This window comes from Scyliorhinus canicula, chromosome 29 (genome assembly GCF_902713615.1).
Source record: "Scyliorhinus canicula chromosome 29, sScyCan1.1, whole genome shotgun sequence".
NCBI lineage: Eukaryota > Metazoa > Chordata > Chondrichthyes > Carcharhiniformes > Scyliorhinidae > Scyliorhinus > Scyliorhinus canicula.
In genome coordinates, this window is record NC_052174.1 from 10,214,167 (window position 1) to 10,237,791 (window position 23,625).

At 51.5% G+C, this 23,625-nt stretch overlaps 1 protein-coding gene across 1 annotated transcript; it reads left to right on the plus strand.

The window, feature by feature from the left end:
- Positions 1–2,037: 2,037 nt before the first annotated feature.
- LOC119958309 (probable G-protein coupled receptor 83) lies at positions 2,038–23,136 on the plus strand. The gene is made up of 5 exons (XM_038786746.1): positions 2,038–3,301; positions 7,683–7,808; positions 13,506–13,639; positions 19,897–20,498; positions 23,087–23,136. Exons 1-5 carry the CDS (start codon positions 2,975–2,977, stop codon positions 23,134–23,136), a joined length of 1,239 nt encoding a protein of 412 aa, XP_038642674.1. The 5' UTR covers positions 2,038–2,974.
- Positions 23,137–23,625: the final 489 nt, after the last annotated feature.

Here is a 23,625-nt window from a genome sequence, read left to right on the forward strand (position 1 = left end):
GCGAGGCAGGTTTTTTACACAGAGGGTGGTGAGTGCCTGGAACGCGTTGCCAGGGGAAGTTGTGGAAGCAGATACATTAACGGCGTTCAAAAGGCATCTTGACAAACACATGGATAGGATGGGTATAGAGGGATACGGCACAAGGAAGTGCTGAGGGTTTTGGCAAAGGTTGGTATCATGTCCGGTACAGGCTTGGAGGGCCGAAGGGCCTGTTCCTGTGCTGTATTGTTCTTTGTTCTTTGAGAGAGGGGGGGGGGGGGGAGGGTCATGATGGTGTGAGAGAGAGAGAGAGATGGAGAAAGGGAGAGGAGAGAGATGAAAACAGAGAGACAGAAGCAGAGAGACAGTCAGGCAGTCAGAGATAGGAGAGAAAAGAAATAGGGAGAGAGGGAAGGAGGCGGAGAGAGGGAGAGAGATAGAGAGATGGAGAAAGGGAGAGGAGAGAGATGAAAACAGAGAGACAGAAGCAGAGAGACAGTCAGGCAGTCAGATAGGAGAGAAAAGAAATAGAGAGAGAGGGAAGGAGGCGGAGAGAGGGAGAGAGAAAAAGAGAGATAGAGAGATGGAGAAAGGGAGAGGAGGGAGATAGAAACAGAATGAGAGAGATAGAGACAGCCAGAAAGAGAGATAGTGAGGCAGACAGAGATAAGCAAAGATAGAGGGAGGAAAGAAATAGAGAGAGGGAGGGAAGCGGAGAGACAAAGGGAACGAGAGAGATGGAGAAAGGGAGAGGAGAGAGATAGAAACAGAATCAGAGATAGTGACAGTCCGGGAGGGAAATAGCGAGGCGGGCAGACAGAGATGAGCAAAGATAGAGGGAGGAAATGAATAGAGAGAGGGAGGGAGACAGAGAGGAGAGGGGTGGGGAAAATGGGAGGGGAGAGACAGAACCAGAATCAGAGAGAGAAGGACAGTCAGGGTGAGAGATAGTGAGGCAGACAGAGAGAGGTGAGCAAAGAGAGAGGGAGGAAAGAAATAGAGGGAGAGGAGGAAAGAGAGAGGGAGAAAATAGAGACGAGGAAGAGGGTTAAGGGGGGAAAAGAAGAGAGAGAAAGGGAGGAGAAACGAGATCAAATGTGACAGAGTAGGTGTCAGGCAGTGAATGTGAAATAACTACATTTAACTCAGTGAGATGCTGGCAGGAGAGGGGATTGTTTGTCTGATGTCTCCACCGGTACAACCTGGAAAATAGACAGCATCAATTACTCCACCTTCATGCCTGTGCATTGCAAGTAGCAGCTCTTCACACACTCCTCTGCTCCCCTCCCTCCCTCTCTCCAGCAAGCCTCACACTTTCAGCTGAGCTCGAAGCTGGGCGCAGCTTCTCCTCAGCACCGTCTCCGGAGAAGCAAGCAAGCCGGCAGCTGACCAGACCCTTCAATTTCATCCTGCAGCTGACCAGACCCTTCAATTTCATCCTGCTGTTGACCAGACCCTTCAATTTCATCCTGCAGCTGACCAGACCCTTCAATTTCATCCTGCAACTGACCAGACCCTTCAATTTCATCCTGCAGCTGACCAGACCCTTCAGTTTCATTCTGCAGCTGACCAGACCCTTCAATTTCATCCTGCTGTTGACCAGACCCTTCAATTTCATCCTGCAGCTGACCAGACCCTTCAATTTCATCCTGCAGCTGACCAGACCCTTCAGTTACCAGCTAGACCAGCCTGCGCTCTGCAGCCGAACCTCTCAATCCGTTCCTGAGAACTGTCCGGAAGTTTACATTGCAGCCTGGAACATGCCGGACCTTCAGTTTCAACTCGCGCTGACCAGTTGATGCTCCCATCCCGGGCCTGGACACGACTTCGGAGGCGCTCTGAAACTGACCACAGCTTCTACTTCACTCCGACTGACCACATCTATTTCACTCTGAAACTGACCACAGCTAATTCACTCTGAAACTGACCACAGCTTGTCTATTTCACTCTGAAACTGACAACAGCTTCTACTTCAGTCCGACTGACCACAGCTATTTCACTCTGAAACTGACAACAGCTTCTACTTCAGTCCGACTGACCACAGCTAATTCACTCCGAAACTGACCACAGCTTCTACTTCACTCCGAAACTGACCACAGCTTCTACTTCACTCTGAAACTGACCACAGCTTGTCTATTTCACTCTGAAACTGACCACACCTTCTACTTCAGTCCGACTGACCACATCTATTTCACTCTGAAACTGACCACAGCTAATTCACTCTGAAACTGACCACAGCTTCTACTTCACTCCGACTGACCACAGCTTCTATTTCACTCCGACTGACCACATCTATTTCACTCTGAAACTGACCACAGCTTGTCTATTTCACTCTGAAACTGACCACAGCTTCTACTTCACTCCGACTGACCACATCTATTCCACTCTAAAACTGACCACTGCTTCTATTTCACTCTGAAACTGACCACAGCTTCTACTTCACTCCGACTGACCACATCTATTCCACTCTAAAACTGACCACAGTTTCTATTTCACTCTGACTGACCACAGCTTCTACTTCACTCTGACTGACCACATCTATTCCATTCTGAAACTGACCACAGCTTGTCTATTTCACTCTGACTGACCACAGCTTCTACTTCACTCCGACTGACCACATCTATTTCACTCTGAAACTGACCACACCTAATTCACTCTGTAACTGACCACACTTAATTCACTCTGAAACTGACCACACCTAATTCACTCTGTAACTGACCACACTTAATTCACTCTGAAACTGACCACACCTAATTCACTCTGTAACTGACTACAGCTTCTACTTCGCTCTGAAATTGACCACACCTGCATTTCACTCTGGAACTGACCACAGGCAAAATAAACCTCCCCCAAAAAAGAATGGTCCGACCTCAATGAGGGGGTAGAGGTCTTTCCCCGCACCAGCGTTGGGTTAAGAGCAGAGGAGGGGCTCCTGATGGGATTGGGCTGATGAGGTCTCCGACCAGGGAGCCCATCTCCGCTTGAGCCGCTCGCCATGCCCAACCTGTCCGGCTTCTCCCAGCCAGACCTCTTCCAGACCTACGGGGGCTACAACGAGTCGGCCTTCGGCAATCTCTCCCTCGACCTGCTCAGGAGCCTGATCAACTCGGTCCGCCATGGCACCGACTCGCAGAACCTCACCGTCCAGGCACTGCTGATCATGGCGTACTCGGTCACCATCGCCATATCCCTCTTTGGCAACGTCCTGGTGTGTCACGTCCTGGTGAAAAGCAAGCAGGTTAACACCGCTACCAGCCTCTTCATTGCCAATTTGGCGATTGCAGATCTTATGATTACCCTCCTCAACACCCCCTTCACTCTGGTAGGTCTCAATTCATTATTTGACTAGAACGTAAGTAAGGGGTAAAATTCTTAAGAGGGTGCAGGAGCTGAGGGACCTGGGTGTACAGGTGCAGAGGGATCTGGGTGTACAGGTGCAGAGGGATCTGGGTGTACAGGAGCAGAGGGACCCGGGTGTACAGGTGCAGAGGGATCTGGGTGTACAGGTGCAGAGGGATCTGGGTGTACAGGTGCAGAGGAACCTGGGTGTACAGGTGCAGAGGGACCTGGGTGTACAGGTGCAGAGGGATCTGGGTGTCCAGGTGCAGAGGGATCTGGGTGTACGGGTGCAGAGGGACCTGGGTGTACAGGTGCAGAGGGACGTGGGTGTACAGGAGCAGAGGGACCTGGGTGTACAGGTGCAGAGGGATCTAGGTGTCCAGGTGCAGAGGGATCTGGGTGTCCAGGTGCAGAGGGATCTGTGTGTACAGGTGCAGAGGGATCTGGGTGTACAGGTGCAGAGGGATCTGGGTGTACAGGTGCAGAGGGACCTGGGTGTACAGATGCAGAGGGACCTGGGTGTACAGGTGCAGAGGGACCTGGGTGTACAGATGCAGAGGGACCTGGGTGTACAGGTGCAGAGGGACCTGGGTGTACAGATGCAGAGGGACCTGGGTGTACAGGTGCAGAGGGATCTGGGTGTACAGGTGCAGAGGGACCTGGGTGTACAGATGCAGAGGGACCTGGGTGTACAGGTGCAGAGGGACCTGGGTGTACAGGTGCAGAGATCATTGAAGGGGGCAGGACAGGCGGAGTCAGCAGTGCTGTACCTGTCCTGGGAGTTTTTGATGGGTACAGTGCAGAGGGAGCTTTACTCTGTATCTAACCCCGTGCTGTACCTGTCCTGGGAGTGTTTGATGGGTACAGTGCAGAGGGAGCTTTACTCTGTATCTAACCCCAGTGCTGTACCTGTGAGAATTAAACCTTGGATCCATTTAGCCCGATCACCATCTGATCATCTTTCAAATTGGTTGTGGCTCAGAGGTAACCCTGACACCTCCACAGCAAAGAACATCACAGGTCGAAGCCTCAATCCAGACGCACAATATATAATCAGGCTGGTCCTCGCAGTGACCCACTGATGGAGATGCTGCACTACCATAGGTGCTGTTCTTTAGATCAGTCTTTTTCAAAGTGGGGGTCGTGCACCGCGGGTGGGTCACGGGATGATGTGAAACAGGTCGGCAAGAGGTCTCTTGAAAATGATCCCTGAGGATCGGCAAGTGACTGCCGACTGGAATATCTATCCACAAGTACCCAGTCAGTAACTCATAGCCGGAGGATAGAGCCAGAATAGTCCCTTATACCGGATCGAGCAAATAATTCCTGTGTCTCCTGTGGGGATCTCCCCACCTTTCGATTGGACTGTGGCGGCAGGGGCAGCACGGTTGCATAGCGGTTAGCACTGCTGCCTCACAGCTCCAGGGTCCCAGGTTCGATTCCCGGCTTGGGTCACTGTCTGTGCGGAGTCTGCACGTTCTCTCCCGTGTCTGCGTGGGTTTCCTCCGGGTGCTCCGGTTTCCTCCCACAGTCCAAAGTTGTGCAGGTTGGCTGGATTGGCCGTGCTAAATTGCCCCTTAGTGTCCAAAAAAGGTTAGGTGGGGTTACTGGGCTAGGAGGATAGGGTGGAGGTGTGGGCTTGGGTAGGGTGCTCTTTCCAAGGGCAGGTGCAGACTCGATGGGCCGAAAGGCCTCCCTCTGCACTGTAAATTCTATGGTCATCTATGGGCAATTGGACCATTTAGGGGCTGGTTTAGCACACTGGGCTAAATCGCTGGCTTTTAAAGCAGGCCAAGGCAGGCCAGCAGCACGGTTCAATTCCCGTACCGGCCTCCCCGAACAGGCGCCGGAATGTGGCGACTAGGGGCTTTTCACAGTAACTTAATTGAAGCCTACTCGTGACAATAAGGGATTTTCATTTCATTGTCACGACGCTGATTTGCGTTTGCCCCATTCTGAAATTAGATCTGGGGCGACGGGTCTGGGTTGGGGAACTCTGTCCATCCCCGTCACGGGGGAGAAATACATCTGTTCCAATGCAGCTCATACGAAGCATGGGGTCAATGATCACACAAAGAGACCGACTTCAGGGTTAATGTTCTGAATGGGATGCTTGTTCAATGCCTGCCACTGTTACCATTGTCAATTAATCTTGAATTCCTGTCAAATTAACGCTGTCAGTATTGGTTCAATTTCTGCAGCAGTTAATCTTGTTGATGTCTGTCGCGTTTCAGTTACTGTTAACCTTGTCGATCAGATCTAAGGATGTTACAAGTTACAGAGGGACATAGATAAGCTGCAGAGCTGGGCTGAGAGGTGGCAAATGGAGTTTAATGCAGAAAAGTGTGAGGTGATTCATTTTGGAAGGAATAACAGGAAGGCAGAGAGAGTACTGGGCTAATGGTAAGATTCTTGGTAGTGTGGACGAGCAGAGAGATCTCGGTGTCCATGTGCATAGATCCCGGAAAGTTGCCACCCAGGTTGAGAGGGTTGTTAAGAAGGCGTACGGTGTGTTAGCTTTTATTGGTAGAGGAATTGAGTTTCGGAGCCATGAGGTTGCAGTTGTACAAAACTCTGGTGTGGCCGCATTTGGAGTATTGCGTGCAGTTCTGGTCGCCACATTATAGGAAGGATGTGGAAGCATTGGAAAGGGTACAGAGGAGATTTACAAGGATGTTGCCTGGTATGGAGGGAAGGTCTTATGAGGAAAGGCTGAGGGACTTGAGGCTGTTTTCGTTAGCGAGAAGGTTAAGAGGTGACTTAATTGAGGCATTCAAGATGATCAGAGGATTAGATAGGGTGGACATTGAGAGCCTGTTTCCTCGGATGGTGATGTCCAGCACGAGGGGACATAGCTTTAAATTGAGGGGAGATAGATACAGGACAGATGTCAGCGGTAGGTTCTTTACTCAGAGAGTAGTAAGGGCGTGGAATGCCCTGCCTGCAACAGTAGTGGACTCGCCAACACTAAACGCATTCAAATGATCATTGGATAGGCATATGGACGATAAGGGAATAGTGTAGATGGGCTTTAGAGGGGTTTCACAGGTCGGCGCAACATGGAGGGCCGAAGGGCCTGTACTGCGCTGTAATGTTCTATGTTCTCTGTGTTTACATCAGGGGTTTGATGTATATTTTAAATGGGAGACTTACTCCACTCACGTTCGGCGATCTGTCGCTCTCTCAGTGACTTTGCGAATCAATGGTGAGTCCCCCTCCTTCCCCATCAGCCCAAAATCCAGGCGTGTCTCCAGGAATGTCTTTATTCCCCCTTCAAACACCCTCAAGAGTCGGCAATGCAAAGTCTCGCCCACTGATATGTGGGGAGGTTTTTCTGACATGTTGTTTAGATCTACAATAACAGCAAAAAATAGAAACTCTATTTTCATTTGCAATTCTTTACATTTAATAATACAGAAGTGCCGACAATGAACGCGATGTTTTAAAAAGGTAACTGTGGAGAATCCAGCGTCAACGTGGCGTGGGTCACGAGAGGCGGCCATTTTGTAAGAATGGGCCGCTGGAAAAAAGGTTTGGAAAACACTGATCGACAAGGTGCACGACAACAACTCGCCAAGGCTCCTTCGGCAGCACCTTCCAAACCCACGGCCTCTACCATCTAGAAGGACAAGGGCAGCAGATACCTGGGAACCCCACCACCTGGAGGTTCCCCTCCCAGTTACTCCCCACCCCGACTGGGAAATATCTCGGCCGTTCCTTCACTGTCGCTGGGGCAAAATCCTGGCACTCCCTCCCTAACAGCACAGTGGGTGTGCCTACACCACAGGGACTGTAGCGGCTCAAGAAGGCGGCTCACCCACCACCTTCTAAAGGGCAACTAGGGATGGGCAATAAAGGCCGAGCCTGGTCAGCGAGGCCCACATCCCACAAATGAATAAAATATATATTTCTAATCCAAAGAAAAGTTGGGGACCTTTCCCCGGTGACATTCCCAGGCCATTGCTCTTTGCGGGAGTTCGCTCGGCGCCAATTGGCAGCCTCATTTCCTGCACTTTGGTGAATTGGACATTCTGAATTCTCCCTCTGCGCACCCGAACAGGCGCCGGAGTGTGGGCGACTAGGGGCTTTTCACGGTAACGTCATTGCAGCGTTAACGTAAGCCGACGCGCGACACTCATAAAGATTGTTATTTCAATCAGTGACTGCGCTTCAGGGGCACTTCACTGGCCGCAGCGTCCTGAGGGTCTGGAAAGGCGCTATCTAAATGCACGTCTTTCGTTTCGTCTTCGAGTGAAGGGGGCGTGGGGGAGGGCCAGACGGCCCAAGGGCTGATGTCGAGGGAGTGTTAGTTTGAGGTGCGAAAGGTAGCAAACCCAGCGTTCAATCTTAATCTTGTTTGCCAGGTCCGTTTTGTGAACAGCAGCTGGATCTTCGGAAAGCTCATGTGTCATATCAGCCGCTTCGCCCAGTACTGCTCGCTTCATGTCTCAGCACTTACCCTGACAGCCATCGCCCTCGACAGGTATCAGGTAGGTCGAGGTGCTTTCACGTGCCGTGTCCTGCTTGCTCGGCAGAGCAAACCGGGGGCTGGAGTTGGCCGTTCATCCCCTCGAATCCCATTCGACCAGCTGGTACCCAATTGTCCACTTCACTGCCGTTTCCCTGCCCCTTCCCATATCCCTCGATGCCCCTCATGCCCAGAAATCTACTGACTTTTTTATCTTCAACATGCTCGATGGGTCAGCCTCCCCCAAGTCCCCCTGGGGCAGGGAAGTCCAACGATGCACCGCTCTCTGGGAGCAGAAATTCCTTCTCACCGCAGTCCCAAATTGTCACCCCCCCACCCCCCCCCCTATTCTGAGGCTGTGTCCCCTGTGCCTAGAGCCCCCACCTCCAGCCAGGGGAGGGAGAGGCGGGCGGCAAACATGCCCCTTCTCAAGCTCGGTGAAAAAGAAAGTTTCACTGAGAACGCCTCATTCTTCATTGAGGCCCAGACTCCTCAATTTCCCCTCACAGGACAGTCCCACCATCTGAGGGATTAGTCTGGTTTACGGGGATAGGGTGGGGTCGTGGGCCTTGGTCAGGTGCTCCTTCAAGGGGGGGGGGGTAGCCTCGATGGGCCGAATGGCCTCCTTCTGCACTCTGGTGATTCTTCGATTCTACGGTAGATCCAGCAAAGGGCTGGAAACGAGAAAACAAAATGGCCGCCAATATTCTTTTCGTTAAAAAAACCCAACTTTAATGTTTCCAGGAAGGGGATTTGCCACTGCTATCTGGCCTGGACTACATGGGACGCCTGCTCCCCCCCTCCCCCATTCCTACCTGATCTGACTCACATGTAACTCCATTCCCTTATCATAAGAAAGGGCGTACTGGCGCTGGAGGGTGTGCAGAGGAGATTCACTAGGTTAATCCCAGAGCTGAAGGGATTGGATTACGAGGAGAGGTTGAGTAGACTGGGACTGTACTCGTTGGAATTTAGAAGGATGAGGAGGGATCATATAGCAACATAAAATTATGAAGGGAATAGATAGGATAGATGCGGGCAGGTTGTTTCCACTGGCGGGTGAAAGCAGAACTAGGGGGCATAGCCTCAAAATAAGGGGAAGTAGATTTAGGACTGAGTTTAGGAGGAACTTCTTCACCCAAAGGGTTGTGAATCTATGGAATTTCCTGCCCAGTGAAGCATTTGAGGCTCCTTCATTAAATGTTGTCAAGAGAAAGGGGCTGGTTTAGCACAGGTGGGCTAAACAGCCGGCTTGTAATTCAGAAAAATGCCAGCAGCGCGGGTTCAATTCCCGCACCGGCCTCCCCGAACAGGCGCCGGAATGTGGCGACTAGGGGCTTTTCACAGTAACTTCATTGAAGCCTAAGCGATTCTCATTATTAAAGATGGATAGTTTTTTGAAGAATAAAGGGATTAAGGGTTATGGTGTTCGGGCGGGAAAGGGGAGCCGAGTCCACAAAAGATCAGCCATGATCTCATTGAATGGCGGAGCGGGATCGAGGGGCCGAATGGCCAAATCCCGCTTCTACGTCTTGTGGCCGCCCCCTCAGCCCACCTTTTTCAAGAAAAGAGATGACCAACGCCTCAATCCTTTCATTCCAAGATATGAGCACGCGGATTAGGAGCAGGAGTAGGCCATTTGGCCCCTCAAGTCTGCTCTGCTGTACAATAAGATAGTGGCCGACTGATTGTAGTCTCAATTCCACCTTCCCGTCTATCCCCACCGATAACCTTTCATTCCGTCGTTTTAGTCAAGAACCTACCTACCCCTGCCTTAGAAATATTCACTGGGGGCTTGATGGATATAACCATTCGGTTACCAGCAACACTTTGCGATTACTGGAACTCAGTAGAAATTTAAGTTAAAACTTCTCAGGTGCAAATAAGAATTGTTTTATTTGTCTTCTATTGATTACAATTTGAAAGCCATTTAAAAGGCAATTGGTAGACAATTTGAAGCTTTCAAAGAATCACACAAATTATCTTCTTGCTCAGGCAAAGCTCGACAATAACTGTAAAAGTCAAAGTCTAAAAATGAAATATGAATACAGGGAGACAGTGAATAGTTCAGATCAAAGTATAGACGATTCAAGAAAAAGAGAGAGAGAGATCCAGCTAATCTTCAGCTTCTAACCAACACCACCAACCAACTAACCAACCTACCAAAATTAACCTACCTAAAAAATGGCGGAACGCAACTCTTCAGTTATACTGTTTCGTATCTGTTTTAAGACATCTAATCACACCCCATTATAATCCTAATTGGTTTGAGTTAGACTCAAACGCATCTGATTTGACGGCAAGTCAATTTGGGCAGCACGGCAGCATTGTGGATAGCACAAATGCTTCACAGCTCCAGGGTCCCAGGTTCGATTCCGGCTTGGGTCACTGTCTGTGCGGAGTCTGCACATCCTCCCCGTGTGTGCGTGGGTTTCCTCCGGGTGCTCCGGTTTCCTCCCACAGTCCAAAGATGTGCAGGGTAGATGGATTGGCCATGATAAATTGCCCCTTAGTGTCCAAAATTGCCCTTAGTGTTGGGTGGGGTGACTGGGTTATGGGGATAAGGTGGAGGTGTTGACCTTGGGTAGGGTGCTCTTTCCAAGAGCCGGTGCAGACTCGATGGGCCGAATGGCCTCCTTCTGCACTGTAAATTCTATGATCTAAGTCGTTCATCTTTAATACGTAACATTACTTCTAATTGTTTCGTCTCTGCATAATTGTGTATGTTACAGAATGCGATATTGTGCTTTATCCAGGCCAGAAGGAACTGGTTTTCTGATGACTTGGCTATCGTAACAGTGAAGATTTTATGTTATCTAGCCATGCAATGCTGGACAATGACTTGAAAAGAGTAAACCAAACTGTTCGTTTTAATCTAGTAAAGTGAATTATGCTGCTTCATTGAAATTGTTATGTTTTGAGAATGTTGGAATCAAATATATTTGATTCGATGTTCTAACTGTCCATTTATTAAAAACAACTCAGCATAGTCTAGAATGACTGTAAAAGTCATGTAAAATGCCTGTATAAGATATGGAATGTGATTCAGGCTGTTAGCGCTAATGGCCCTGAAATGAGAACAATAGAGCCTTTAAATTATTGGGCTCTTGTCCCCTCGTTGCCATGGATTCAGCCCTTCTTCTTGGAGAAATGCAGTGAAAAGTGCTTGTCTTATCAGACTTCTGTGTTACTTTAGAACTATGTACCTAAAAGTTGTGTTGGAGAAAATGATTAAATGAATTTGCATTTTTACATAGAATTTACAGTGCAGAAGGAGGCCATTCGGCCCATCGAGTCTGTACCGGCTCTTGGAAAGAGCACTCTACCCCCTACCCAAGGTCAACACCTCCACCCTATCCCAATAACTCAGTAACCCCACCCAACGCTAAGGGCAATTTTGGACACTAAGGGCAATTTATCATGGCCAATCCACCCTAACCCGCACATCTTTGGACTGTGGGAGGAAACCGGAGCACCCGGAGGAAACCCACGCACACACGGGGAGGATGTGCAGACTCCGCACAGACAGTGACCCAAGCCGGAATCGAACCTGGGACCCTGGAGCTGTGAAGCGATTGTGCTATCCACAATGCTACCGTGGACAGCACAATCCTTCACTTAAAACTGGGGCTTAATATTTACGCTTAAAACAGCTATACCTATATTGGGTGTATTAGAAATACCTGGCTTCTACAGGGCTCGGGTAGGGGGGGGGGGGAGCCCTTTTTTAAGGTGTGCCCCCTACGCCCAGTCTCTCCCACGCAGGGAAACATCCTGTCTAGTCCCTTCGGGATATTATGTGTCGCAATAAGATCACCTTTCAATCTTCTAAACTCCACTGGGGGCAGGGCCCAGCCTGCCCAACCATCCCTCAGAAGAAAGGCGACATCACCCCCTCACCACCACCCCACCCCCACCCCCTGCCCCCCACTCCCCAAACCGACCCTTACCTTCCTGGCATCGCATGTTTCTGTACCTCGGAGGCCTCTCCAGAGCCTCTATGTACCTCCTTTTACACCGAATCACCGTCTGAAATGGCCCAGCACGCACCTGGCTTGTCCAAACGCTCATCATGAAAGCCCCATCGCGAGTAGGTTGAAGGGGGTGGGCCTTTATTGCTCCGTCTCGGGGCTGGTTTAGCTCACTGGGCTAAATCGTCGGCTTTGAAAGCAGACCAAGGCAGGCCAGCAGCACGGTTCGATTCCCGTACCAGCCTCCCCGAACAGGCGCCGGAATGTGGCGACGAGGGGCTTTTCACAGTAACTTCATTGAAGCCTGCTCGTGACCATAAGCGATTATTATTATTATTCCAATCCTGCACTCCCCAGGCCAGCAGTCTCTGCGGTCACAGAATCAGTGACAGGACAGAAGGAGGCCCTTTGGCCCATCGATCCCATGCTGTCCCCACTCTCCCAGAGAGCAATTCAGTCAGTTCCATACCCCAATTGTCCCCCCCCCCCCCCATAGCCCTGAAAGTTTATTTCCTTCAAATACCCCGTCCGAGCACCCTTTGAGATCACTCCTCACCCAGCGCCCTCACGGGCCGTGGGTTCCAAATCGGTGCCACTCGCTGAGTGCGAAGAGAAACCCTTCCTCTTCTTTCCCCCCCCCCCCCCCCGCCTCTCCTACCCAAAATGTACAGACATCTGAAATAGGAGCAGAAGGGGGCCGTTCGGCCCCTCGAGCCTGCTGTGCCATTTGGCAAGATGGTGGCTGGTTTGTTTGCGATTCAGGTTGTACATTCCGATCTGCCCCCGCCCCCAGATTGCCATCAATCAACAGCTTTTCTTTGACCGCCTCGCATATACCTGTCAGGACCTTGTACATCAGGAGCTGGCTTAGCTCAGTGGGCTAGACAGCTGGTTTGTGATGTAGAACAAGGCCAGCAACGTGGGTTCAATTCCCGTACCAGCTTCCCCCAACAGGCGCCGGAATGTGGCGACTAGGGGCTTTTCACAGTACCTTCATACTTGTGACAATAAAAGATTATTATACGGTGGCAGAGTGGTTGGCACTGCTGCCTCGCGGCGCCAGGGTCCTGGGTTCAATTCCAGCTTTGTGTGGAGTTTGCATGTTCAGCCCGTGTGTGCGTGGGCTTCCTCCGGGTGCTCCGGTTTCCTCCCACAGTCCAAAGATGTGCGGGTTGAGGTGGATTGGCCGTGCTAAATTGCCCCTTATAGAACATAGAACAGTACAGCACAGAACAGGCCCTTCGGCCCTCAATGTTGTGCCTTGCAATGATCACCCTACTCAAACCCACGTATCCACCCTATACCCGTAACCCAACAACCCCCCCCCCCCCCCCCCTTAACCTTAGTGTCCAAAAAGGTTGGGTGGGGTTACGGGGATAGGGTGGAGGTGTGGGCTTAAGTCGGGGTGCTCTTTCCAAGGGCCGATGCAGGCTCGATGGGCCGAATGGCCTCCTTCTGCACTGTATGATCCCCGGAGACATTCTGGTCAATCTCGCTCCGCCCCCTCTCAAAGATAGCACCTTAAATCGTCGAACAGAAATCAGCGAGCACACCCCCAAAGGCCCAGAGGAGAGAGGGGGAGCAAAACCTTTCTCCAAAGGTTGTTTTGAAGCTGGCTGATGTCACTCGTTGGAGCACAGAGTGTGTGAGGACGGTGTGTCTCGGACTGAGTCGGACATGAATCACTGCATTCGGCTCAGCGGAAGCCAGGTCTACCTAATTACAGATCTATCAATGTTTATTTCCAGGCCATCATGCACCCTCTCAGGCCTCGGATGTCAGTGCCCAGGGGAGTCATCTGCGTCACGAGCATTTGGATCCTGGCTTCCTGCTTCTCCCTGCCTCACGCCATCTACCAGAAATTATTCCGCTTTGTGTACAGGTGAGTGTGACCTCAAATCAGTTTCCATAGAATCCCTACCGTGCAGAAGGAGGCCATTCGGCCCATCGAGTCTGCACCGGCCCTCCGAAAGAACACCCTACCTAGACGCACTCTAGGGTTGTGAATCGAGAGAATTCCTTGCCCAGTGAAGCAGTTGAGGCTCCTTCATTAAATATTTTTAAGATAAAGATAGGTAGTTTTTTTTGAAGAATAAAGGGAGTAAGGGTTATGAGTCCTCCCCACCTAATCTTTTGGACACTAAGGGGCAATTTAGCACGGCCAATCCACCTATCCTGCACATCTTTGGACACTGAGGAGCAATTTAGCACGGCCAATCCACCTATCCTGCACATCTTTTGGACACTAAGGGGCAATTTAGCACGGCCAATCCACCTATCCTGCACATCTTTGGACACTAAGGGGCAATTTAGCACGGCCAATCCACCTGTCCTGCACATCTTTGGACACTAAGGGGCAATTTAGCATGGCCAATCCACCTATCCTGCACATCTTTGGGCACTAAGGGGCAATTTAGCCTGGCCAATCCACCTATCCTGCACATCTTTGGGCACTAAGGGGCAATTTAGCGCGGCCAATCCACCCCTAACCTGCACATCTTTTTTGGACACATAGAATATATACAGTGCAGAAGGAGGCCATTCGGCCCATCGATTCTGCACCGATCCACTTAAGCCCTCACTTCCACCCTATCCCCGTAACCCAATAACCCCTCCTAACCTTTTTTTTTTGGACACTAAGGGCAATTTATCATGGCCAATCCACCCTAACCTGCACATCTTTGTGACTGTGGGAGGAAACCGGAGCACCCGGAGGAAACCCACGCAGAAATGGGGAGGGTGTGCAGACTCCACACAGACAGTCACCCAGCGGGGAATCGAACCTGGGACCCTGGCGCAGTGAGGCAGCAGCGCTAAACCACTGTGCCGCCGTGCCGCCCATTCCTAACGATCAATTTTCCCCGTTGCCCCATTGGACTTTATTCTCTCATCTCGCCTCTTGGTGGAAGTAAGTGTTGAGAAACCGAACAGCTTTTTATTGGGGTAATAACCACATTTGCAAAGGGGGCCCCCCTGTTGATCAAAAGTCTAAGTCCCAACGAGTGACAGCTCCGTTGTGTCTATTCGTAGGATGTGCACATCGCTGGTGAGACTGGCATTTAATGCCCATCCCTAATTGCCCTCCAGAATGTAGCAGTATGCCGCCTTCTTGGCTGCTTCACTGGGCCATTTCGGAGGGCAGTTAAGTGTCAGCCACATTGAACACAGGAAATAGGAGCAGGAGATTCACTAGGTTAATCCCAGACCTGAAGGGGTTGGATTACGAGTAGACTGGGACTGTACTCGTTGGAATTTAGAAGGATGAGGGGGGATCTGATAGAAACATATAAAATTATGAAGGGACTAGATAGGATAGATGCGGGCAGGTTGTTTCCACTGGCGGGTGAAAGCAGAACTAGGGGGCACAGCCTCAAAATAAGGGGAAGTAGATTTAGGACTGAGTTTAGGAGGAACTTCTTCACCCAAAGGGTTGTGAATCTATGGAATTCCCTGCCCAGTGAAGCAGTTGAGGCTCCTTCATTAAATGTTTTTAAGGTAAAGATAGATAGTTTGTTGAAGAATAAAGAGATTAAGGGTTATGGTGTTCAGGCCGGAAAGTGGAGCTGAGTCCACAAAAGATCAGCCATGATCCCATTGAATGACGGAGCAGGATCGAGGGGCCAGATGGCCGACTCCTGCTCCTAGTTCTTATGTTCTTGTGTTCAGCCCGTCTACCCTATTCCGCCCCATCTCCCTCGATTCCCCGAGAGACCAAAAATCTGCCCATCCCACAGCCTTAAGCGCATTCGGCGGCGGAGCTCCCACAATCCTCTGGGGTAGCGAATTCCAAAGGATCACAAAAGCCGGACGGGGGAAGAAATCTCTCCTCGTCTCAGTCCAAAATGGCCGCCCGCTCATCCTGAAGCTGAGCCCCTCCGTGCTGTGGGTCTGAGGTCAGGTGTAGGCCAGACCGGGTAAGGTCGGCAGATTTCCCCATCTGAAGGACGTTGATGAATTTTTTACGACAACCTGGAATTATGTGGTGACTACATTGTATTTATCTTGAAATCCGCCTACCCTGCACATCTTTGGGTTGTGGGGAAACCCACTCAGACACGGGGAGAATGTGCAAACTCCACACGGGCAGTGACCCGGAGCCGGGATCGGACCTGGGACCTCGGCGCCGTGAGGCAGCAGTGCTAACCACTACGCCGCCGTGCTGCCCATTTATTCTGTCTCGCGGAATGTGGGCGTCGCCGGGCTGGGCCAGCTTTTGTTACCCGTCCCTGATTGCCCTCGTAATTGAGTGGGGCTCGCTCGGCCTTTTCAGAGAGGGGGCAGTCAAAGAGTCGGCCACATTGGCTGTGGGACGGGAGTCACGTGTAGGCCAGACCGGAGTAAGGACGGCAGATTTCCTTCACCTGGAGGGGACATTGACGAACCAGGTGGGTTTTAACAACAATCATAGAATTTACAGTGCAGAAGGAGGCCATTCGGCCCATCGAGTCTGCACCGGCTCTTGGAAAGGGCACCCTACCCAAGGTCAACACCTCCACCCTCTCCCCATAACCCAGTAACCCCACCCTATCCCCATAACCCAGTAACCCCACCCAACACTAAGGGCAATTTTGGACACTAAGGGCAATTTAGCATGGCCAATCCACCCTAACCGGCACATCTTTGGACTGTGGGAGGAAGCTGGAGCACCCGGAGGAAACCCACGGGCACACGGGGAGGACGTGCAGACTCCGCACAGACAGTGACCCAAGCCGGGAATCGAACCTGGGACCCTGGAGCTGTGAAGCGATTGTGCTACCCACAATGCTACTGTGCTGCCCGACGCCGGTTCAGTGGCTCTCATTAGACGTTTGATTCCTGATTTTTATTGCGATCCGTCGACCGGAACACCCAGATCCCTCTGCACAGCTGCATTCCCGTACCGGCCTCCCCGAACAGGCGCCGGAATGTGGCGACTAGGGGCTTTTCACAGTAACTTCATTGAAGCCTACTCGTGGCAATAAGCGATTTTCATTTCATTTCATTTTCTGTAGCCCCCCCACCTCCATTCAAATAATAAAATGAATGCAGCGGACACGGAACTGGTGGCGATGGTGCCTATGGCAACTGTTGCTGAACGCTTCTCGGAAAAAATTAGGCCCATTTGATTTCCGAATTATGTATCTCTCTCAATAAGTGGACAAAAACATTTCTAATGCAGTCAAAAGCTTTTTTAAAAGCTTTTAAAATTTGTCTCTTGTTTTGCAGTTCCTCTTGCATCCGCTCGAGTGTTTAACACCTCATTAACTTGTAAATTGTATTTTGTAAATGAAGCAGACCTTGCCAGAGGGCAAGGGCTCCATTAGGTTTGAAGAGAGATTGGAGGAGGTCTCGCCCCCACACTGGTTATTCGAAAATGCTCAGCCCCCTTTCACGGAGAGGGTGGACGTTGTGCCCTGAGTAACCTGGCGCGGCAACTCCAGCTGGTTGAAGCGCGGGGGCGACATTTGAATTCGATACAAATCGGAGCTTTGTCGATTGCTGGGAGAAAACCCATTTGGCTCATCGATCCTTTAACGAAGGAAATCTGCCGTCTTTACCTGGCCTGGCTCGCACGTGGGTCCCGACTGGGGGAGCGCGACCCCTTTAAGGGGAGGGGGGCGAGTTGAGTTGTCCATGTGACTGGTCCGGAGCCAATCACATAGAATATAGAACATAGAACAGGCCCTTCGGCCCTCAATGTTGTGCCGAGCCATGATCACCCTACTCAAACCCACGTATCCACCCTATACCCGTAACCCAACAACCCCCCCCCCCATTAACCTTACTTTTTTTAGGACACTACGGGCAATTTAGCATGGCCAATCCACCTAACCTGCACATCTTTGGACTGTGGGAGGAAACCGGAGCACCCGGAGGAAACCCACGCCGACACGGGGGGAGGACGTGCAGACTCCACACAGACAGTGACCCAGCCGGGAATCGAACCTGGGACCCTGGAGCTGTGAAACATTTATGCTAACCACCATGCTACCCTGCTGGGGGGGGGGGGAGGGGGCGCCAACCACGACCAGTAGCACGTGAGGACCGGGGAGCCTAGTCAGCGGAAAACCTGCGGCTGGGGAGATAAAAACTCTCTACAGTTGCTCTGCGTCAATAACAAACCGACCGTTTGTCTTCGACAATAAACCCGTCTGGTTTATGTTGCTGCTCTGCTTCTTGATGTCGCATAAGCTGCTTCCTTGACGTATGCTCTGACAAAGGAAGGTTCAGACTTGGTGATAGCTTTAACACATTTATTGAACAGTTAACAATTCTCCTACTTGAGTTCGGCTCTCCTGCTAATCTTGCTGTAGTAACTCAGGCTAACTAACCAGTCTGCTCTAAGCCATGTGGTGGGTGTGATGCTTCTGATCTGCCCCTGTCCTGCTCTCTAAGTGTCGCCTGTGGAAAGAGACAATGCATGTGTGCCCTGTCCTTATATATCATAGAATCATAGAATAGATTATCATAGAATTTACAGTGCAGAAGGAGGCCATTTGGCCCATCAAGTCTGCACCGGCTCTTGGAAAGAGCACCCCACCCAAGGTCAACACCTTCACCCTATCCCCCATAACCCAGTAACCCCACCCAACACTAAGGGCAATTTTGGACACTATGGGCAATATATCACGGCCAATCCACCTAACCCTGCACATCTTTGGACTGTGGGAGGAAACCGGAGCACCCGGAGGAAACCCACGCAGACACGGGGAGAACGTGCAGACTCCGCACAGACAGTGACCCAAGCCGGAATCGAACCTGGGACCCTGGAGCTGTGAAGCAATTGTGCTATCCCCAATGCTACCGTGCTGCCCTTATATGGGTTGTGTAAATGCCCCCTTGTGGTAGTGTCACCTCTGGTTGTCTTGACTGCCCATTGGTCGTGTCCTATTCTCCGTGTTCATTAGCTGTATGACTGTGTGTCATGACAGCTCTGGTGCTCCCTCTAGTGGTTACTTAGTTGTAGTGTATTTACATTAACCCCTTGTGTATTTACAGTGATGCAGATCACCACAGTTTACACTGGGAGCCTCTAAACATGTCCAACCCAAGTCACCAAACCGACCCACAGTGACGTGGCTGACCCTTAACCAACTGCCCCTCTGAAATGGCCGAGCGAGTCGTTCAGTTCGAGGGCAATTAGGGACGAGCCACAAATGGGCAAAAGTGAAATTGTCCATTCTGGCAGGACGCATAAAAAGGAAGCCTAACTTCTGAAGGGTGAGGGATTGCAGAGGGATCTGGGTGTCTGAGTGCGGTGGTAGTCTACAGTGGTTAGCACTGTAGCTTCACAGTGCCAGGGGACCCGGGTTCGATTCCCGGCTTGGGTCACTGTCTGCGCGGAGTCTGCACGTTCTCCCCGTGTCTGCGTGGGTTTCCTCCGGGTGCTCCGGTTTCCTCCCACAGTCCAAAGATGTGCAGGGTAGGTGGATTGGCCGTGCTAAATTGCCCTTAGTGTCTAAAAAAAAAAGGTTAGGTGGGGTTATTGGGTTACGGGGATAGGGTGGAAGTGAGGGCTTAAGTGGGTCGGTGCAGACTCGATGGGCCGAATGGCCTCCTTCTGCACTGTATATATTCTATGTGTCCAAAAAAGGTTAGGTGGGGTTACTGTGTTAAGGGGATAGGGTGGAGGCGTGGGCTTAAGTAGGGATGCTCTTTCCAAGGGCCGGTGCAGACTCGATGGGCTGAATGGCCTCCTTCTGCACTGTAAATACTATGATTCTTTGAAGAGGGTTATGGGGAGGGGGAATGCGCCCAGCGCATTGTCCCTTTACAGAGCTGGCACAGATGTGATGGGCTGAATGGCCTCATTCCGTGCTGTAAAAATCCTCTGAATGAAGACAGTCCAAAGATGTGCAGGTTAGGGTGGATTGGCCATGCTAAATTGCCCTTAGTGTCCAAAATTGCCCTTAGTGTTGGGTGGGGTTACTGGGTTATGGGGATAGGGTGGAGGTGTTGACCTTGGGTAGGGTGCTCTTTCCAAGAGCTGGTGCAGACTCGATGGGCCGAATGGCCTCCTTCTGCACTGTAAATTCTATGTAAATTCTGTGATGGGCTGAATGGCCTCATTCCGTGCTGTAAAAATCCTCTGAATGAAGACATTTCTCCTCCTCCTCCTCCTCCTCAGTCCTAATCATCTTACCCATTGTGCAACTCTAGGGAGACAACAGTCCGGAGCCTCTGTGTCCCGGCCTTCCCGCAGCCCTCCGACGTCTTCTGGAAGTACTTGGACCTGGCCACTTTCAGCCTCCTGTACGCCCTGCCGTTGCTGGCGATCACCGTCGCCTACACGGCGGTGGCCAAGAAGCTCTGGCTGGGGAACGCCATTGGGGACGTCACCGCGGAGCAGTACACCGCCCAGCGGCACAAGAAGAGGAAGACCATCAAGATGATGACGGTGGTGGTGGTGGCCTTTGCCGTGTGCTGGTCGCCCCTCAACTGCTACGTGGTGCTCATCTCCAGCCAGCTGATCGAGAGCAGCAACACCCTCTACTTTGCCTTCCACTGGCTGGCCACCAGCAGCACCTGCTACAACCCCTTCATCTACTGCTGGCTGAACGACAGGTTCCGCACCGAGCTGAAGTCTCTCCTCGGGCGGTGCTGGAGGCCGGAGGGAAAGATCGCGCCCCCTGTGCCCGGCCGAGCCATTCAGAGGGCTTGGCAAGAGGAGCAGAGCAGGCACACTCCTCGCCCATCCAAGGGAGCGAGGAAGGCGAAATTACCTGGGCTTGAAGATACGGATGTAAGTACACGGTTCACATGTAAGTAGTCATTGAAAATGTACGGGATGTGGGCGTCGCTGATTGGGCCTGCATTTATTGCCCGTCCCTAGAACACAAAGTCAGACTGAAAGGGACGATCCTTTCAAACAGAGATGAGGAGGAATTCCTTCAGCCAGAACCTGTGGAACTCTTTGCCGCAGAAGGCTGTGGAGGCCAAATCACTGCGCGTCTTTCAGGCAGAGATAGACAGGTTCTTGATTAATAAGGGGGTCAGGGGTTATGGGAGAAGGCAGGAGAATGGGGATGAGAAAATATCAGCCATGATTGAGCAGAGAAAGGGCAGCAGGGTAGCATGGTGGTTAGCATAAATGCTTCACAGCTCCAGGGTCCCAGGTTCGATTCCCGGCTTGGGTCACTGTCTGTGCGGAGTCTGCACGTCCTCCCCGTGTGTGAGTGGGTTTCCTCCGGGTGCTCCGGTTTCCTCCCACAGTCCAAAGATGTGCGGGTTAGGTGGATTGGCCGTGCTAAATTGCCCGTAGTGTCCTAATAAAAGTAAGGTTAAGGGGGGGGTTGTTGGGTTACGGGTATAGGGTGGATACGTGGGTTTGAGTAGGGTGATCATGGCTCGGCACAACATTGAGGGCCGAAGGGCCTGTTCTGTGCTGTACTGTTCTATGTTCTGTGTTCTAGACCCGATAGGCCGAGTGGCCTAATTCTGCTTCTGTGCCTTATGGTCTGATGGCCCTCCATTTCAGAGCAGCATTTGGGAGCCAAGCCACATTGGCTGCGGGGGGGGGGTCTGGAGTCACGTGTAGGGCATACCGGAGTAAGGCCGGTAGACCTCTTTCCCGCAAGGACATGAGTGAACCAGATGGGGTGTTTTGCGACGACGGAGCGATGCTTTCACGGTCAGCGTTTGACTTTTCATTCCATGTTTCACCATCTGCGGTGGCGGGATTCGAACCAGAGTCCTCAGAGTGTTAAAGGATAGAGGCCAAACCGCAGAGGATGCTGGAATCTGAAGCGATCGCCCCCTCCTCTCTCCACGGATGCTGGCAGACCTGCTGGGACTGCCCAGCGTTTTCTGTCTCCGTTCCCCCAGAGCAGGAGCGATAAAGGTCCTTTATTGTCGCAAGTAGGCTCACATTAACGCGGCAATGAAGTTACTGTGAAAAGCCCCCAGTCGCCTCACTCCGGCGCCTGTTCGGGTACACAGAGGGAGAATTCAGAATTCTCAGCTGGTACGGGAATTGAACCCGCGCTGCTGGCCTTGGTCTGCATCACAAACCAGCTGTCTAGCCCACTGAGCTAAACCAGCCTCTCCAGGACCCTGGGGGTCTCTGGATTACTAGAACAGTTACAATATCGCCACTGCTCCCCCTCCCTAAGAACATCAGGTTAAAGTCCAACAGGTTTGATTTGAATCACTAGCTTTCGGAGCACTGCTCCTGCCTCAGGTGAATGAAGAGGCAGGTTCCAGAGACATATATACAGGGAAAGCCAAAGGTGCAAGACGTTAGTTTGAATGCAAGTCTTTTCAGGTAATTAAGTCTTTACAGGTCCAGATGGAGCCCCTGGAGAGAGGGATAATCACAGGTTAAAGAGGTGTGAATTGTCTCAAGCCAGGACAGTTGAACGGACATCGAGCGACAATCGCCAGGCAGGAAGGTTCCCTTCCAGTCGGGGAACACTCCAGCAGTCAAGGGCATTCAGCCTCTGATCTCTGGGTAAGCGTTCTCCAAGGCGGCCTTCAGGACGCACGACAACGCAGAATCGCCGAGCAGAAACTTATAGCCAGGTTCCGCACACATGAGTACGTCCTCAACCGGGACCTTGGATTCATGTCGCATTACATTCACCCCCCACCATCTGGCCTGGGCTTGCGAAATCCGACCCACTGTCCTGGCTTGAGACAATTCACACCCCTTTAACCTGGGATTATCCCTCACTCCAGTTGCTCTGTCTGGACCTGTAAAGACTTAATTACCTGCAAATGCTCGCATTCAAAGTATCGCCTTGCATCCTTGACTTTGTCTATATAGGTGTTTCTGGAACCCACCTCATCATTCACCTGTGGAAGGAGCAGTGCTCCGAAAGCTAGTGATTCAAAACAAACCTGTTGGACTTTAACCTGGTGTTGTAAGGCTTCTTCCTGCGCCCTTCCTCATGTACATGTTTAACAGTGTGGCTAGGTGTGTTTTGCATGTTGGGAACGGCTGAGAAGGAGATTTCAGGGATTCACTCCACAGCACCAACTACTGGCCAGAACCTGTAACTGCACCGTTACAAGCAACTGTTTACATGCAAAGGGCGCGATTTAACGGGCCGACTTGGCGTCGCGTCAAGTCTGCCCAGTCCCCCGAGAGGCCTCTCGGGAGGTGGGAGAGGTCCCCGAGCTTCAGCCGAGCGTTGTGATCTGGGTCTGGCCCGCTTTGGGCGGGTTCTAGGTCAGCGAGCCATTGGAGAGGGTGCCACATTGTCAGAGGTGCCACTCTTCCGGTGACATGTTAAACCAGGACCTTTTGTTTGGAGGCTGGAACGAGGAGGCTGGTAAACTGCCGCGGTGAAGTCAGACGGGCACGAGGGCCTCCTTCTTCCAAACTGACCTGTTTATTTCTCTCTCACAGGCAAATACCTCAAACCCTCGCAACCTGTAATGGGAACGGACAAGTTCTAAAACAAAAAGTACGTTGGTAACTCCCTGAAATTAAATCCCAAACTCTGGTAAGTCCACCTCAAACCTCCGGGCGATTTGGAAAGCAACGATCCACACAAGTCGTATCCATGGCTTATTCCAGGACCTGATATCAGGCAAAGCCTTGGTGTTTGAGAAATCCTTCGCCTCCAGCCACCAATCTCGCTCCGCCCTTCGTCTTTGCTTTATTTGTCGCTACTTTGCTCAGTGCCATTTCCGGGGAGGCAGTGGCGTCGTGGTATTGGCACCGGGATAGTAACCCAGACGCCCAGCTCAATGCTCTGGAGACCTGGGCTCGAGTACCACAAGGGCAGATGGTGGAATATGAATTCAATGGATAAAATCTGGAATTGAAAAGCCAGTCTCGGCAACGGCGACCAAAGCAGCTACCATGGATTTCTTTGCAACAACCCGTCTCACTCATGCCACTTTATGGGAGGAAATCTGCCCTCGGAGCCCGGTTTATGGGGG